The sequence below is a fragment of the Macaca thibetana genome, chromosome 11 (genome assembly GCF_024542745.1).
Source record: "Macaca thibetana thibetana isolate TM-01 chromosome 11, ASM2454274v1, whole genome shotgun sequence".
In the NCBI taxonomy this organism is placed as follows: Eukaryota; Metazoa; Chordata; class Mammalia; order Primates; family Cercopithecidae; genus Macaca; species Macaca thibetana.
The window spans coordinates 21,254,604-21,274,539 of NC_065588.1; the positions used below are offsets into that span (position 1 = coordinate 21,254,604).

Here is a 19,936-nt window from a genome sequence, read left to right on the forward strand (position 1 = left end):
CTGTTCTGTATAGATGTGATTATGTGTAAATGAAATTGAAGTTTAGAGTTCTAGCTCATTTTATTGGATTCTTATAACATGAGATAAGCATTATTATCTTCACTTAGAAAACAAAGAAACTAAGGCTAAGAGAAATTAAGTGACACACTTCTCCAAGTCACTTAGATGAGAAGAAGCATAATTTGTCTATTTACTCCCAAGAACGTTAACCAGCATAGTATCTCTCAGTAGGTGCTCAGTGAATGTTCGTTGACTGATGACAGCTACATAGCTCTCTGAAAGAGTAACCATCTAAGAGTTCAAGAAAAAAAACACCTTTTTCATCAGTTAATTTATTATTTCAGTAAAACTGGGTGTTTTGAGCCACAGTCACCCTCCCTTATCCCAATCCACCCCCTCCACTAATGCAAAATAATTTTATTTCACTTGGTATATACTAAGTTATCACAGGGTTGGTAGTATAATCAGTTTGTTGAACACAAAAAAATGGAAATGGGGAAATGCAAGTGTGAGTTAGTTCCTAAGTGAGGATACAAGTATACTCTTTACCTTTAATATGACAGTTAAATACACAAGACACTAGAATACAGAAAAGTTTTTTGACCCATCTGGTTGTATTATATAATTTATGAATCATATTAGTAAACTACTCGCTTAACACTGATGATAGAAATAAGATGGCAAAAAGAGGACTGCTAAGAATTACTTTTGGATAAGGGTATATAATATTTCATCAGAGCTACCTTAACTAAATAGTCCACACAAAATCATATTCTTCATAAACACAACAAGTCCGTTCATCACTTTTTTATAGGATTTTCACAAGGAGCAAATATGAAAATTTTGTTAAACTGTCCTGAAATCATAAAGCATAGAATAAATAAGAAATAAAAATAATTATTACCACCCAGGTGTCTGCCTTTTAAAACAATTGAAAATATAACTATATTTAACATGAGCCATTCACTTAAGAGTTCTCATCCTACTATGAAGAAAAATGATACTGATAAATGTTTTGATATTAACTCAGTTTGATATTTTAATGATATGTATTGTTTCTTTGCTTTAATCATATTACAGGATTGTTCAACCTGAATTGAAAGCACTTGCAATCGGCTTCCATTCAATGATTTTGCGATCACTAGGTATGATAAATATACAGATGAGAAATTTAACATGTAAATATTCATGTTAAGACTTAAAGACAATGTAATTAATTTTTCAACTGTGAGAACGTATAAAAAAGGAATAAGTAAGAATCATTTCCATTTTTGTGATAAATGAAAATAATAACAGGAAAATTGAGTGGCCTAGCAGAGAATTTGATTGTTAATTCTCGTTAAAGCCAATCTGTTAAGAGCAAGGAATCATCATATTATACTTTTTCTAACAGAAAGATAGGTAGTATCTGAAATTTTCCTTCTTTTAGAAATATAAGAATATTTCTTCCAGGTATAGGCAGAGTGGAGAGCCTTCCTTCTAAATGTTTAGAGGCCTTATTTAGGACAGACCTCAATTGGCTTAGGAGCCCTAGGAATCTGGTCAGGCTGAAGTTGTATAAAACAACAGGAGTTGTTAACATTAACTGTGTCACTTCCCACTACCTGGTCCTGTAAGGATGAGCAGCTAACCATTGGTAGGAATTAATGCAAAAGGGAATGAGAATTCAGACTCTAGAACTTGGCACCTTAGATTAAGAGTGTGTTCTGAATAAAAGAAAGATCAGAAAAATGTGGTTTATTATTGGCGAAGAGCAAGATTACAGACTCCAGAGACTAAAGGCCTTTTAAAATATTTTTTAATTTATTTTTTGTTATTTCAGTAGGTTTTTGGGAAATAGGTGATGTTTGGTTACAAGAATAAATTCTCAGTGGTGATTTCTGAGATTTCGGTGCACCCATCACCCAAACAGTATGCACCGTACCCAATGTGTAGTCATTTATCCATTAATACTTTCTCCTGAGTCCCCTAGGTCTATTGTATCATTCTTATGCTTTTGCATCCTCATAAAATATCTCCCAATTATGAATGTGAACATTTGATATTTGGTTTTCCATTCCTGGGTTACTTCACTTAGCAGAGTAGTGTGCAGTTCCATCCAGGTTGCCGTGAATACCATTATTTCATTCATTTTTATGGCTGGGTAGCATTCCATGATATATATATATATATACCACATTTCCTTTAGCCACTCATTGATTGATGGGCATTTGGGGTGGCTCCATATTCTTGCAATTGCAAATTGTGCTGCTATAAACATGCATGTGCAAGTATCTTTTCCATATAATTACTTCTTTTTCTCTAGCTGTATACCTGGTATGGGATTGCTGGATCAGATGGTAGATCTACTTTTATTTCTTTAAGAAATCTCCACACTGTTTTCCATAGTGATTGTAGTAGTGTACGCTCCCTCAAACAGTGTAAAAGTGTTCTCTTTTCACCATATCCACATCAACATTTATTATTTTTTAATTTTTTGATTATGGCCATTTTTGGAGGAGTGAGGTGGTATCACGTTGCAGTTTTGATTTGCATTTCCCTGATAATTAGTGATGTTGAGCATTTTTTCATATGCTTGTTGGCCATTTGTGTATCTTCTTTTGAGAATTGTCTATGCATGTCCTTAGCCCATTTTTTGATGAGATTGTTTGGTTTTTGTCTTGCTGATTTGTTTGAATTGTTTGTAGGTTCAGAATATTAGCACTTTGTCAGATGTATAGATTGTGAAGATTTTCTGCTACTCTGTGGATTGGCTATTAACTCTGCTGATTATTTCTTTTGCTGTGCAAAAGCTTTTAAGTTTAATTAAGTCCCACCTATCTTTGTTTTTGTTGTATTTACTTTCAGGTTCTTGGTCATGAAGTCTTTGTCAAAGTCAATGTCTAGAATGGTTTTTCTGATGTTATCTTCTAGAACTTTTATGATTTTAGGTCTTGTATTTAAGTCTTTGATTCATCTTGAGTTGATTTTCATATAAGGTGAGAGATGAGGATCCAGTTTTGTTCCTCTACATGTGACCTGCCAATTATCCCAGCACAATTTGTTGACTGGGGTATTCTTTCTCCACTTTATATTTTTGTTTGCTTTGTCAAAGATGAGTTGGCTGTAAGTATTTGGCTTTATATCTGGGTTCTGTATTTTGTTCTATTGGTCGATGTTCCTATTTTTATACCAGTACCATGCTGTTTTAGTGACCATGGCCTTATAGTATAGTTTGAAGCCAGGTAATGTGATGCCTCCAGATTTTTTTGTTTTGCTTAGCATTGTTTGGCTATGCAGGCTCTTACGTGGTTCCATGTGAATTTTAAGATTATTTTTTCTAGTTCTGTGAAGAATGATGGTGGTATTTTGACAGGAATTGCATTGCATTTGTAGGTTGCTTGTGGCAGTATGGTCATTTTCACAATATTAATTCTGCCCAGTCATGAGCATGAGATGTGTTTCCATTTGTTTTTGTCATCTGTGATTTCTTTCAGCAGTGTTTTGTAGTTTTTCTTTTAGAAGTTTTCACTTCCTTTGTTAGGTATATTCCTAAGAATTATTTTATTTTTTTGCAGCTATTGTAAAAGGGGTTGAGTTCTTGATTTGATTCTCCACTTAGTCACTGTTGGTGTGTAGCAGGGCTACTGATTTGTATACATTGATTTTTGTATCCTGAAACTTTGCTGAATTCATTCACCAGCTCTAGGAGCTTTTTGGATGAGTCTTTAGGTCTTTCTGTGTTTACAATCATATCACCAGTGACAGTTTGGCTTCCTTTTTACCAATTTGGATGCCTTTGATTTTTTTTCTCTTCTCTGATTGCTCTGGCTAGGACTTCTAGTACTATGTTTAATGGAAGTGGTGAAAGTAGGCATCCTTATCTTGTTTCAGTTTTCGGGGGGAATGCTTTCAACTTTTCCTCATTCAGTAAAATGTTAGCTGTGGATTTGCCATAGATGGCTTTTGTTACTTTAAGGTGTGTCTCTTCCATGCCAATTTTACTGAGGGTTTTAATCATAAAATGATGCCTGATTTTGTCAAATGCTTTTTCTGCATCTATTGAGATGATCATGTGATTTTTGTTTTTAATTCTGTTTTGTGGTGTATCACATTTATTGACTGGTGGATGTTAAATCATCCCTACATCCCTGGTATGAAACCCACTTGATCATGGTGAATTATCTTTTTGATCTGCTATTAGATTGAGTTAGCTAGTATTTTGTTGAGGGTTTTTGCTTCTATGTTCATCAGGGATATTGGTCTGTAGTTTTCTTTTTTGTTATATCCTTTCTTGGTTTGGATTTTAGGGTGATACTGGCTCTATAGAAAATTTAGGAGGAATACCTTCCTTCTCTATCCTGTGGAACAGTGTCAATAGGATTGGTCACAATTCTTTGAATTCCTGATAGAATTCAGCTGCGAATCTGTCTGGTTCTGGACTTTTTTGTTGTTGTTGTTGGCAGTTTTAGATTACCATTTCAGTCTCACTGGTTTTTGTTGGTCTGTTCAGAGTTTCTATTTATTCCTGGTTTAAGGATTGTTTATTTCCAGGAATTTATCCATCACCTTTAGATTTTCTAGTTTATGCACTCAAAGGTGTTATAGTAGTCTCGAATAATCATTTGTATTTCTGTGGTATCAGTAGTAATATCTCCCATTTAGTTTCTAATTGAGCCTCTTTTGATCTTCTCTCTTCTTGGTTAAGCTTGCTAATGGTCTATCAATTTCATTTGTCATTTCAAAGAACCAGATTTTTCTTTCACTTATATTTTGTATTTTTTGTTGTTGTTGTTTCAATTTCACTTAATTCTGCCCTGATCTTTGTTATTTCTTCAATTGGCTTTGAGTTTGGATTGTTCTTGTTTCTCTAGTTGCATAAGATGTGACCTTATGTTGTCTATTTGTGCTCTTTCAGACCTTTAGATGTAGGCATTTAAAGCTATGAACTTTCCTCTTAGTACCTATTTTGCTGTATCCGAGAAGTTTTGATAAGTTTTGTCACTATTTTTATTCAGTTCAAAACTTTTTTAAATTTCCATTTTGGTTTCATTGTTGACCCAACAATCATTTAGGAGATGGTTATATAATTTCCATGTATTTGCATGATTTTTGGTGTTCCTTTTTCTGTTAATTTCCAATTTTCTTTCACTGTGGTCTGAGAGAGTACTCGATATAATTTCCACTTTCTTGAATTCACTGAAACATGTTTTGTGGCCTATCATATGGTCTATCTTGGACAATGTTCCATGTGCTGATGAATAGAATGTATATTCTGCAGTCATTGGGCAGAATTTCGGTAAGTATCTGTTAAGCTCATTTTTCTCTAGGGTATAGTTTGAGTCTATTGTTTATTTGCTGACTTTCTATCTTGATGACCTGTCTAGCACTGTCAGTGGAGTATTAAAGTCCCCCACTATTATTGAGTTGCTGTCTACCTCATTTCTTAGATCTTGTAGTAATTTTTTTATATATAAATTTGGGAGCTCCAGTGTTAGGTGCATATATATTTAAGATTGTGATATGTTCCTATAGGACTAGTTCTTTTATCATTATATAATGTGCCCCTTTGTATTTTTAAACTGCTGTTGCTTTAAAGTCTGTTTTGTCTAATATAAGAATAGCTATTCTTGCTCAATTCTAGTGCCCCTTTATGTGGAATATCTATTTCCACTCCTTTACTTTAAGTTTATGTGGGTCTTTATGTGTTAGGTGAGTCTCTCCTGAAGACAGCAGAAACTTGGTTGGTGAATTCTTATCCATTCTACCATTGTATATACTTTAAGTTGGGCATTTTGGTCAGTTACATTCAACCTTAGTATTGAGATGTGGGGTACTATTCTATTCATCATGCTAGCTGCCAGAATACCTTGGGGTGGGTGTGGGTGGGTGGGTGGGTGTGTGTGTGTGTGTGTGTGATTGTTATACAGGTCCTGCGAGATTTATGCTTTAAGGAAGTTACATTTTGGTGTATCTTGAGGATTTGTTTCAAGATTTAAAGCTCTTTTAGCAGTTCTTGTAGTGCCAGCTTGTTAGTGGCAAATTCTCTCAGCGATTGTTTGTCTTGAAAAGACTGTATCTTTCCTTCATTTATGAAGCTTAGTTTTGCTGGAGACAAAATTCTTGCCTGATAACTTTCTTGTTTAAGGAGGCTAAAAATAGGAACTCAATCCCTCCCAGCTTGTAGAGTTTCTGCTGATAAATCTGCTGGAATTCTGATAGGTTTTCCTTTATATGTTACCTGATGCTGATGTTTTTGCCTCACAGCTCTTATGATTCTTTCCTTCATCTTGATTTTAAATAACCTGATGAATATGTGCCTAGCTGATAATCTATTTGTGATGAATTTCCCAGGTGTTCTTTGAGCTTCTTGTATTTGGATGTCTAGATCTCTAGTAAGGCTGGGAAAGTTTTCCTTGATTATTCCCTTAAATCTGCTTTCCAGATTTTTAGATTTCTCTTCTTCCTTGGGAACACCAATTATTCTTAGGTTTGGATGCTTAACCTAGTCCCAAACTTCCTGGAGGCTTTGTTTATTTTTTTAAATTATTTTTTCTTTCTCTTTGATGAATTGATTTGATTTGAAAGCCTTGTCTTTGAGTTCTGAAGGTCTTTCTTCTGCTTGTTTGATTCTATTGCTAAGACTTTCCAGTGCATTTTGCGTTTCTCTAAGTGTGTCCTTGACTTCCAGAAGTTGTGATTGGTTTTGATTTATCTTATCTATTTCACTGAGAAATTTTCCTTTCATACCTTATATCATGTTTTTTATTTCCTTAAGTTGGACTTCACCTTTCTCTGGCACCTCATTGACTAGCTTAATAATGGACCTTCTGAATTATTTTCTTGGCAATTCAGGGGTTTTGTCTTGGTTTAGATCCATTGCTAGTGAACTGGTGTGATCTTTTGAGGGTGTTAAAGAACTTTGTTTTTTCATATTATCAGAATTGTTTTTATTGTTCCTGCTCGTTGTGTAGATTATGACAGAGGGAAGATCTGGGGCTCAAGGGCTGCTGTTCAGATTTTTTTGTTCCATAGGGTGCTCCTTTGACATGGCATTCTCCGCATTGCCCTAGGGGTGGGACTTCCTGATAGTTGAACTGCAGTGATTGTTTTTACTCTTCTGGGTCTAGCCACCCAGTGGAGCTACTGGGCTCTGGATTGGTACTGCGGAGTTTCTGCAAAGAGCCCTGTGATGCGATCCATCTTCAGGTCTTTCAGCCATGGATGCCAGCATTTGCTCTGGCAGAGGTAGCAGGAGAGTGAAGTGGACTGTGTGAGGGTCCTTGGTTGTGTTTTCATTTAGTTCACTGGTTTTGTGTTGGTTGGCCTCCAGCCAGGAGGTGGTGCTTTCAAGATTACATCAGCTGCAGTACTATAGAGAGGAAGCAAACTTGCCCTAGGGTCATCCTGTTAAGTATTCAGGTTTCTCAGTTGGTGGGCAGGGCCTTAGAGCTGCTAAGAGCTTATGTTCTTGTCATCAGTAACCAGGGCAGGTAGAGAAAGATCATTAGGTGGGGTCAGAGATAGGCATGTCTGAGCTCAAACTCTCCTTGGGTGGGGCTTGCTGTGGCTGCTGTGTGGGATGGGGGTGTGGTTCCCAGGCCAATGAAGTTATGTTCCCAAGGGAATGATGGCTGCCTCTGCTAAGTCACACAGATCTCAAAGGAGGTGGCAGCGGGCCAGGAGCAGGTGGGAAATAGCAGTAACAGGCGTTACCCTGCTCCTATCTAGCATGCAGTCCTACAGGCTGGTCTCACTGCCACTGTGACCCCCAACAGCACTGAGTCTATTACCAGGTATTTGGTGACCAAGGCTGAGAACTTGCCCCTGACCTCCAGCCTCCGTGCTGAGAAAGGAAGCTGACTCAGTTTTTTTTGTCATCTAAGGGAGCCAGCAGCTGGTGATATAGTTTCTTCAAAGGTTTGTGGACTCTCTCAGCTTTCCCAGTATGTTGCTATGGTAATTCTTGGAGAAAAAGTTCACAAAGTGAGTCCACATGCTGCTCTGTTTGTCCAAGTGGGAGCTGCAAGCTAGTCCTGCCTCCTATCTGCTACCTTTTAGGGGTCTATATTTTAAATATTCAAAGTTGATTAGAAAAGATTTAGAAAATTACCCTTTCTCCTTTGTTACCATTTGCCTTTTTTACTACACAGATGCCTGTTGTTAAACAACGTCTAGCCTCACCCCCGTGAGTGTTCTTTCGTAAGAACTGTAAATCTTATATGCCTATTCCTGGGAAGTAGGAAAAGGCCATCATTCATCTAGGGATTGGTGCAGACGACTGATTATGACCCATAGGTAACCACCGATGGCAAAAAGAAAAGGAAGTGGGAGGATTCAGTTTCTGGGACCCATGCAAGCAAAGGAAAAAGTATGGCCAAATTACAATCGAGTTGTCATGAAGTGTATTTGGTGAGAAGGTCACAGATCCTGAAAGGTAAAAAGAAATGCAAAGGGAATAGGAGAGAGAAGATAGGAGATGCTGCAGGGTTACATCAGTTCTCTTCCCAGTATTCCCTTTCTGTGTCCCTAACCTTCCAGTCTCTGTAATCTTGGCAGTTCTCTACCTTCAGGTTCAGAGAAGATACCTCACTCTTTGAACCTGGAACACAGAGGCTGAAAATAGTTCTGGGTAGTTAGTATTTCTTCCGATATGTTGAAATGAGACTATGAAAATGGAAATTATTTTAGCAACATAGAATAGAAAAAAAATGAATCTGGCCATCCTAATTGTGAGCATCCAATTTCAGTGTGTCCGCTATATGCCACAATGAAGCTCAAATACCTCTATGGGAAAAATCCACACTTAGTATCAAACTTCCAATTCACAAACAGTCGTCTTAAATACGATATGTGTGTAAACTGTGGAAAGTCTATTATAATATATAGTGTATTAAACTGAAAACATTATTTAGAAAATAGGTCATCAGAGGTTTTTAATTCCAGTAATTAAGTCCTAGTTTGTTAGTTAACACATTTACTTCACAAAGTTTATTTAAACCAGTGGCATAATGTGAAGAAAATAAATTATTGGCATTTATTTTTCATTTTTCAAAGGTGCTTCTGAGTTTTTGAAATCTGCAAATTTCTCACCCATTTTGTCAGTACTAGATTGCCTCAGATATATTGGCCTCAGGCACCATTCCCTTGTGATTCTAATATTTCTTACTCTCAGAAAATTGAGAATGATTAAAAATAAGCAGAATCAGTAAATTGTCTTATACAAATCGTTGTCATGTTTTGTGACAAAATAAAATCTGAAAAGTATGAACCACAAAAAAGAACAAGAACAAAGTAAAATCTTGTATGCTTCAGTTCTAACATCTGAAGGATAGCTCCGTACTATGATGTCCTTCAGAATTTTGACCAAATTACCTATGCTTAAAACTAGGAGTTAATCTCAGAATGTATACTTGTCATATAAACAATTGTATTCCTGGAATGCTGTACCTTCCGTGAAATCATGCACTACAAATAAAAATTGCCTTAGGGACTGACCATTGAAATGTATGCGCTATTGTGGTAAGATCACTAACAGAAGCAAAATTTATCAGCGACCCTAACCTATACAGCCTAGGCTGCTTTAGGAGATATTAAGAAAAGCATTAAATCAATGGAAAGAAAATGCTGGATTGTGGGCTTTAAGAGCACCAAGAAGGAGGAAATGGGACTCTGAGCCCAGAAAGAAGTAAAACTGGCCAGTAGCTGAGCACTCTTTGAAGCTGGGCCTGAATGTCTCTGGGGAGGGAATCCTGATGTAAGCATTCACTTTTTAATTTTCTTAAAATAGTATTAAAAATCTTTGACTTTGCAGCAGTTGAAGTGAGAGCTTTTTCCTTTTCCCATAAAGTTGTAATTTTATTCCCAGTAATCTAGTCTTTCTTGCCTAAGAAAAATTTTATATGAATCAACATGATTTTCATGTTTTACTAATAACATTCCCCTTTTACCAATCAAGTTTAAGTTAATTGACGTTATAGGAAGAACAGAGTATATAGGTATATAATGCCCCTTCTTCCCTATGAGTATAGGGAGAGAATAGTAGATCAGGTATGTCTATGACGTTACCATATGATTTAGGCCTTAGAGAATCCTAACAATTTTGATTCTTGGGTGGATGTAAGTCAAAACAATGGAATAACTTTCCAAAGTATTAAACTTTTTTTAACTCAAAATGTATCAGTGTAGAATATCACCCAGTTACATTTGAAGCATTTCACTTGGATTGATATCTTCTTATCTCATGTTACAGGAGGTATTCTAGTTCCAATATATTTTGGGGCTGTGATTGATACAACGTGTATGAAGTGGTCCACCAACAGCTGTGGAGCACGAGGGGCTTGTAGGATATATAATTCCACATTTTTGGGGTAAGTTGTCATAAATATATTTTATTAATAGATTTTTTCTTTGACTATATTAATTTCTAAAGTCTATCATTTTTAGTGTGATTATAATATTAATAATGATAGCTACCATATAGTGAACACTTGCTTTGTATTTAGTATTGTGTCAGGCATTCTGGTATCTCATTTTAATAATCATAGAAACTATAGAAAATTGTTATTTTCTCCTTCTTCTTTATGAAGAATACAAGTTTTAAGAATAATGAATAACTTGTCCAAAATAGCACAACTAAAAGAAATACAGTTAGGATTTGTATTTTAATTAAAATATGTAATAAAATTTTGAATTTTATTACAAAATTCTTCTCCTCTGGCTTCTCTAGGAAGACATAGAATGACCAGCTGGGCTTCTGGTTATATGGTCATTGAGGAAAATATGGGAAAAAAATGTTTCAATACTCTTCATAGGCAAAGGTATTCTCTTAGTGACATTAAGATAACTGGGTAATCATCTGGAAGAAAAGAAGCTGCTACAATTGTACCTTACCTATTATAGAAACACTAATTTGAAATTTATATATTGACCAAATACACAAATTTTACATGTGAAACTATAAGTATTACAACTAGTCATATAGGATTTCTTTTAATTATCTAGGAGGAAACAAAATGTGTTTCTAAGTGTATTAGTCAATTCTCACACTGCTAATAAAGACATACCCGAGACTGGGTAATTTATAAAGGAAAGAGGTTTAATTGACTCACAGTTTTTCAGATCTGGGGAGACCTCAGGAAACTTGCAATTATGGCAGAAAAGGAAGCCAACACATCTTTCTTTACATGGCAGCAGCAAGGAGAAGTGCAGACTGAAGGAAGGGAAGAGCCCCTTTTAAAACCATCAGAACTCATGAGAACTCATTCACTTTCATGAGAAGAGCATGGACGTAACCATCTCCATGATACAATTACCTCCCACTGGGTCCCTGCCGTGACACATGGGGATTATGGGAACTGCAGTTCAAGATGAGATTTGGGTGGGGACACAGCCAAACCGTATCATTCCATCCCTGGCCCCTCTCAAATCTCATGTCCTCACATTTCAAAACATAATTATGCCTTCCCACCAGGCCCCCAAAGTCTTAACTCATTTCAGCATTAACTGAAAATTCCAAGTCCAAAGTCTCACCTGAGACAAAGTAAGTCCCTTCTGCATATGAGCTGGTAAAATCAAAGCAAGTAAGTTGCTTCCTAGGTACAATGGGGAGGACAGGCATTGGGTTAAATACCCATTCCAAATGGGAGAAATTGGCCAAAACAAAGGGGCTACAGGCCCCATGCAAGCCTCAAATCTAATAGGGCAGTCATTAAAACTTACTGCTCCAAAATGACCTCCTTTGGCTCCATGTCTCACTCCCAGGTCACACAGATGCAAGAGGTGGGCTCCCATGCCCTTGGACAGCTCTACCACTGTGGCTTTGCAGGGTACAGCTTCCCTTCAGGTGGCTTTTATGGACTGGCATTGTGTCTGCAGCTTTTTCAGACACACAAAGCAAAGTGTTGGTGGGTCTACCATTCTGGGGTATAGAGGATGGTTGGCATCTTCTAACAGCCACACTAGGCAGTGCCCCAGTGGGGACTCTGTGTGGGGGTTCCAACCCCACATTTCCCTTCCACACTGTCCTAGCAGAGATTCTGCATAAGGGCCCCATCCCTGCAGCAAGCTTCTGCTTAGAAATCCAGGCAGTTCCATACATGTTCTGAAATCTAGGTGGAGGTTCCCAAACCTCTATTCTTGACTTCCGTGCATCTACAGGTTCAACACCACACAGAGCTGCCAAGGCTTGGGGCTTGCAACCTCTAAAGCCATGGCCCAAGCTGTACCATGGCCTCTTTTAAAAATGGCTGGAGTCCCATTGCAAAAACATGCCAAAATGTAAAGACCATTCAGGCTAGGAAGAAACTGCATCAACTAACGAGCAAAATAACCAGTTAATATCATAATGGCAGGATCAAGTTCACACATAACAATATTAACCTTAAATGTAAATGGACTAAATGCTCCAATTAAAAGACACTGGCAAACTGGATAAAGAGTCAAGACCCATCAGTCTGCTGTATTCAGGAGACCCAACTCACATGCAGAGACATACATAGGCTCAAAATAAAGGGATGGAGGAAGATTTACCAAGCAAATGGAGAACAAAAAAAAGCAGGGGTTGCAATACTAGTCTCTGATAAAACAGACTTTAAAGCATCAAAGATCAAAAGAGACAAAGAAGGCCATTACATAATGGTAAAAGGATCAATTCAACAGGAAGAGCTAACTATCCTAAATATATATGCACCCAATACAGGAGCACCCAGATTCATACAGCAAGTCCTTAGAGACTTACAAAGAGACTTAGACTCCCATACAATAATAATGGGAGACTTCAACACTCCATGTCAACATTAGACAGATCAACGAGACAGAAAGTTAACAAGGATATCCAGGAATTGAACTCATCTCTGCAGCAAGCAGACCTAATAGACATCTATAGAACTCTCCACCCCAAATCAACAGAATATACATTCTTCTCAGCACCACATCGCACTTATTCCAAAATTGACCACATAATTGGAAGTAAAGCACTCCTCAGCAAATGTCCAAGAACAGAAATTATAACAAACTGTCTCTCAGACCACAGTGCAATCAAACTAGAACTCAGGACTAAGAAACTCAATCAAAACCGCTCAACTACATGGAAACTGAACAACCTGCTCCTGAATGACTACTGGGTACATAACGAAATGAAGGCACAAATAAAGATGTTCGTTGAAAGCAATGAGAACAAAGATACAACATACCAGAATCTCTGGGACACATTTAAAGCAGTGTGTAGAGGGAAATTTATAGCACTAAATGCCCACAAGAAAAAGCAGGAAAGATCTAAAATGGACACCCTAACATCACAATTAAAAGAACTAGAGAAGCAAGAGCAAACACATTCGAAAGCTAGCAGAAGGCAAGAAATAACTAAGATCAGAGCAGAACTGAAGGAGATAGAGACACAAAAAACCCTCCAAAAAATCAATGAATCCAGGAGTTGGTTTTTTGAAAAGATCAACAAAATTGACAGACCGCTAGCAAGACTAATAAAGAAGAAAAGAGAGAAGAATCAAATAGACGCAATAAAAAATGATAAAGGGGATATCACCACCAACCCCACAGAAATACAAACTACCATCAGAGAATACTATAAACACCTCTACGCAAATAAACTAGAAAATCTAGAAGAAATGGATAATTTCCTGGACACTTACACTCTTCCAAGACTAAACCAGGAAGAAGTTGAATCCCTGAATAGACCAATAGCAGGCTTCGAAATTGAGGCAATAATTAATAGCCTACCAACCAAAAAAAGTCCAGGACCAGATGGATTCACAGCTGAATTCTACCAGACGTACAAGGAGGAGCTGGTACCATTCCTTCTGAAACTATTCCAATCAATAGAAAAAGAGGGAATCCTCCCTAACTCATTTTATGAGGCCAACATCATCCTGATACCAAAGCCTGGCAGAGACACAACAAAAAAGGAGAATTTTAGACCAATATCCCTGATGAACATCGATGCAAAAATCCTCAATAAAATACTGGCAAACCGGATTCAGCAGCACATCAAAAAGCTTATCCACTATGATCAAGTGGGCTTCATCCCTGGGATGCAAGGCTGGTTCAACATTCGCAAATCAATAAACATAATCCAGCATATAAACAGAACCAAAGACAAGAACCACATGATTATCTCAATAGATGCAGAAAAGGCTTTTGACAGAATTCAACAGCCCTTCATGCTAAAAACGCTCAATAAATTTGGTATTGATGGAACGTACCTCAAAATAATAAGAGCTATTTATGACAAACCCACAGCCAATATCATACTGAATGGGCAAAAACTGGAAAAATTCCCTTTGAAAACTGGCACAAGACAGGGATGCCCTCTCTCACCACTCCTATTCAACATAGTGTTGGAAGTTCTGGCTAGGGCAGTCAGGCAAGAGAAAGAAATCAAGGGTATTCAGTTAGGAAAAGAAGAAGTCAAATTGTCCCTGTTTGCAGATGACATGATTGTATATTTAGAAAACCCCATTGTCTCAGCCCAAAATCTCCTTGAGCTGATAAGCAACTTCAGCAAAGTCTCAGGATACAAAATTAATGTGCAAAAATCACAAGCATTCTTATACACCAGTAACAGACAGACAGAGAGCCAAATCATGAATGAACTTCCATTCACAATTGCTTCAAAGAGAATAAAATACCTAGGAATCCAACTGACAAGGGATGGAAAGGACCTCTTCAAGGAGAACTACAAACCACTGCTCAGTGAAATAAAAGAGGACACAAACAAATGGAAGAACATACCATGCTCATGGATAGGAAGAATCAATATTGTGAAAATGGCCATACTGCCCAAGGTTATTTATAGATTCAATGCCATCCCCATCAAGCTACCAATGAATTTCTTCACAGAATTGGAAAAAACTGCTTTAAAGTTCATATGGAACCAAAAAAGAGCCCGCATCTCCAAGACAATCCTAAGTCAAAAGAACAAAGCTGGAGGCATCACGCTACCTGACTTCAAACTATACTACAAGGCTACAGTAACCAAAACAGCATGGTACTGGTACCAAAACAGAGATATAGACCAATGGAACAGAACAGAGTCCTCAGAAATAATACCACACATCTACAGCCATCTGATCTTTGACAAACCTGAGAGAAACAAGAAATGGGGAAAGGATTCCCTATTTAATAAATGGTGCTGGGAAAATTGGCTAGCCATAAGTAGAAAGCTGAAACTGGATCCTTTCCTTACTTCTTATACGAAAATTAATTCAAGATGTATTAGAGACTTAAATGTTAGACCTAATACCATAAAAACCCTAGAGGAAAGCCTAGGTGGTACCATTCAGGACATAGGCATGGGCAAAGACTTCATGTCTAAAACACCAAAAGCAACGGCAGCAAAAGCCAAAATTGACAAATGGGATCTAATTAAATTAAAGAGCTTCTGCACAGCAAAAGAAACTACCATCAGAGTGAACAGCCAACCTACAGAATGGGAGAAAATTTTTGCAATCTACTCATCTGACAAAGGGCTAATATCCAGAACCTACAAAGAACTCTAACAAATTTTCAAGAAAAAAACAACCCCATCAAAAAGTGTGCAAAGGATATGATCAGACATTTCTCAAAAGAAGACATTCATACAGCCAACAGACACATGAAAAAATGCTCATCATCACTGGCCATCCGAGAAATGCAAATCAAAACCACAATGAGATACCATCTCACACCAGTTAGAATGGCGATCATTAAAAAGTCAGGAAACAACAGGTGCTGGAGAGGATGTGGAGAAATAGGAACACTTTTACACTGTTGGTGGGATTGTAAACTAGTTCAACCATTATGGAAAACAGTATGGCGATTCCTCAAGGATCTAGAACTAGATGTACCATATGACCCAGCCATCACATTACTGGGTATATACCCAAAGGATTATAAATCATGCTGCTATAAAGACACATGCACACGTATGTTTATTGCGGCACTATTCACAATAGCAAAGACTTGGAATCAACCCAAATGTCCATCAGTGACAGACTGGATTAAGAAAATGTGGCACATATACACCATGGAATACTATGCAGCCATAAAAAAGGATGAGTTCGTGTCCTTTGTAGGGACATGGATGCAGCTGGAAACCATCATTTTCAGCAAACTATCACAAGAACAGAAAACCAAACACCGCATGTTCTCACTCATAGGTGGGAACTGAACAATGAGATCACTTGGACTCGGGAAGGGGAACATCACACACCGGGGCCTATCATGGGAAGGGGGAGGGGGAAGGGATTGCATTGGGAGTTATAACTGATGTAAATGACATGTTGATGGGTGCTGACGAGTTGATGGGTGCAGCACAGCAACATGGCACAAGTATACATATGTAACAAACCTGCACATTATGCACATGCACCCTAGAACTTAAAGTATAATAATAATTAAAAAAAAAAAAATGGCTGGAGTGGCTGGGACTTCTAGGCTACACACAGCAGGAGTCCCTGGGCCCAGCCCACAAAATCAGTACTTCCTCTTAGGTCTCCTGGCTTGTGATGGAGGGGCTGCCCCAAAGTTCTCTGACAAGCCCTGGAGACATTTTCCCCATTATCTTGGCAATTAACATTAGGCTTCTCATTACTTATGTAAATTTCTGCAGCTGGCTTGAATTTCTCCCCAGAATATGGGTTTCTTTTCTACTGCATCATCAGACTGCAAATTTTTCAAACTTTTATGTTCTGCTGCTTCTTGAACACTTTGCCACTTAGAAATTTCTTCCACCAGATACCCTAAATTATCTTTCTCAAGTTCAAAGTTCCACAGATCTCTAGGGTAGGGGCAAAATGTCACCCAACTCTTTGCATAGCAACAGTGACCTTTCCTCCAGATCCCAACAAGTTCCTCATCTCCATTTAAGACCATGTCAGCATGGACTTTATCATTCATATCACTATCAGCATTTTTTTCAAAGCTGTTCAACAAGACTCTTGGAAGTTTCAGTTTCCCACATCTTCCTGTTTTCTGAGCCCTTCAAGTCTCTAGGAAGTTCCAAAGTTTCCAACATTTTTCTGTTTTCTTCTGAGCCCTCCAAACAAGTCCAACCTCTGCCTGTTACCCAATTCCAAAGTTGCTTCCCCATTCTGGGGTATCTTTACAGCAGTCCCCCCTTACCTGGTACCTATTTACTGTAGTAGTCCATTCTCACACTGTTAATAAGGACATACTCAAGATTGGGTAATTTATAAAGGAAAGAGGTTTAATTGACTCACAGTTCTAGATGGCTGGAGAGGCCTTCAGAAACTTAGAATCATAGCAGAAGGGGAAGCAAACACATGCTTCTTCACATGGCAGCAGCAAGAAGAAGTGCCAAGCAAAGAGGGAGAAAAGCACTTTATAAAACCATCAGATCTCGGGAGAACTCACTCACTGTGAGAACAGTATGGAGGTAACCATCCTCATAATTCAATTACCTCTCACTGGGTCCCTTCCACGACATTTGGGGATGAGAGGAACTATAGTTCAAGATGAGATTTGGATGGGGACACAACGAAACTATAACACTAAGTATGACCCAAATGCCCCAAATGATAGTTTAAAAACAAATGGTGGAAGGATTTTTATTGCTCTGGGTTTATACCCATTAATACAATTAATGGGCTGAATGGTCATTTTGTTTTACATTCTCTGGTAAATCACCAGACTACTGTCTACAATGGCAGAACTAATTTACAATTCCGCCAGTAACATATAAGTGTTCCCTTTTCTTCACCACCTTGTCAGTATCTGTTATTTTTTTTCTTGTTAACAATAGCCATTCTAACTAGTGTGAGATGGTATCTCATTGCAGTTTTGATTTGTATTTCTCTAATAATTAGAGATTTTGAATAATATGGAACAGAAAATCAAATACCACGTTCTCCCTTTTAAGTGGGAGCTAAACATTGAGTACATATGGACACAAGGAAGGGAACAAGAGACACTGGGGTCTATTTGTGGATGGAGGGTGAGAGGAGGATGAAGATACAAAGCTATAAGTGACTATGATTATTACCTGGGTGACAATAAGTCTATACACCAAACCTGCATAGCATGCAATTTACCTATATAACAAACCTGCACATGTACTCCTGAACCTAAAATAAATGTTAAAACAAAGAAGATAAAAAAGGAACAAATAATAAAATATTTTAAAAACTACATCACCAATACTTATTTTAAGTGAAGTTCAAAAACAAAAGATAAATTGGAAGAATTTCTAAGTCAGACACAGACACAGGCAAATGTCTGATGTATAAAAAGCTCTCAAAAATTAACAAAAACAACACCAAATGCTGGCAAGAAAGAGATAACAGGAATTTTCTTTCATTGCTGGTGGTAATGTAAACTGGTACAGCTATGTTGGAAGACAGAGTTAAAGTTTTTTACAAAGCAAAAATAGATTTATTGTATGATTAAGCAATCATGCTCCCAGATATTTACCTAAATTAATTTGAAACATGCCCACAAAAAAACCCTGCATTCGAATGCAAAAAAGTGGAAGCATTTAAGATGTCCTTAATAGGTAAACAAATAACTGAACTGTGGTACATTCATACAATGGAATATTAGTCATCAATGTATTAGTCCATTCTCAGGATGCTATAAAGAACTATATGAAACTGGGTAATTTATGAAGAAAACAGGACAAATTCACTCACAGTTCAACAAGCTTTAGAGGAAGCATAACTGGGAGGCCTCAGGAAACTTACAATCGTGGCAGAAGGCAAAGGGGAAGCCAAGCATATCTTCTCATGGCAACAGGAGAGAGAGAGAGAGTGCACAGGTGTAAGTACCGTTCACTTCTAAACCATCAGATCTCATAACTCACTGTCTTGAGACCAGAAAGGGGGAAATCCACCCTCATAAACCAGTCATCCCCCACCAGGCCCCTCCCCCAATTTGACATGAGATTTGGGCAGAGACACAAATCCAGACCACATCAATCAATAAAAAAAATGAGCTATCAATCTACAAAAAGAAAGAAAGGAAATTTAAATGTGTAAATAAAAGAAGGCAGCCTACAACAGCTTCAGATTGTATAATTTTAACTGTATAACTTTGTAGAAAAGGCAAAACAGTGGACAATGAAAAGATCAGTTGTTTCTTGGGGCTCAGTGGGGAGAAGGGATTGATGAATAGGTCTGACACAAGGCATTTTTAGGCCAGTGAAACTATTCTACACGATACTATAATGTTGGATCATAATATTATGCATTTGCCAAACCTTTGGAAATTTACAACATAAAAAGTGAACTCTAATGTAAAATATGGACTGAATAATATATGAGTATTCTTTCATCATTTGGAACAAATATGCTGTACTAATACAAGGGGTTAATGATAGGAGAAACTGTGCACATGTTGGGCAGGGAGCCCTCCATACTTTCTGTACAATTTTTCTGGAAAACTAAAATTGCTATAAAATATAGGAAATAGTAAAGAAAAATATCATCAAACATTTTCCAAGAAAGTCACTAGAGGTTATGAAACATATGAAAAGATGAACATCTTTTTTTTTCATTGACAATAACAGAATTGCAATTAAAAGTCACCCAGACTGTCAACAAAGGTGTTGATTGCAGATTGTGATTGCAAAGTAAATGACTTTGAGCCAGTGGGAGTACTTCTAGGAATTTATCCTGTAGCTAGGTATATTCCCAAAATACTGAAAACATGTAAATATAAATAAGGTATCAAATAATGACACATGCAGGCAAATGAATATACTGAGTTCTTAAAAAAAGAAGAAAAAAGATATGTATTTTCTAATATGGACCCTATTCACAATATATTGTTATGTTAAGAAAAAAAGAAAGCATAAAGAATACATGGAGCATGCTATTATTTATGTAAAGTGGGGAATGTTTCTTAGTTCAGGTTAAATCCCTGGAGAAAACTCCCTGGGTCAAATTTATTAGAAGAACTTTCTCTCACTTAATGCATAAATTCACTGTCTAACATTCCCAACAAG

At 37.3% G+C, this 19,936-nt stretch overlaps 1 protein-coding gene across 2 annotated transcripts in view; it reads left to right on the forward strand.

Moving 5' to 3' along the window:
* The window catches only part of LOC126930507 (solute carrier organic anion transporter family member 1B3), a 409,969-nt gene that overhangs the window by 232,331 nt on the left and 157,702 nt on the right, over positions 1-19,936 (forward strand). Inside the window, exons 13-14 of one of the 2 annotated variants that reach the window (XM_050747602.1) lie at positions 1,081-1,145; positions 10,232-10,349. The exons of the other annotated variant lie outside the window; for it this stretch is intronic. Of the exons in view, the coding sequence (XP_050603559.1) occupies positions 1,081-1,145; positions 10,232-10,349 (183 nt within the window). The remainder of the gene's footprint in view (positions 1-1,080; positions 1,146-10,231; positions 10,350-19,936) is intronic. 2 annotated transcript variants of the gene reach the window in all.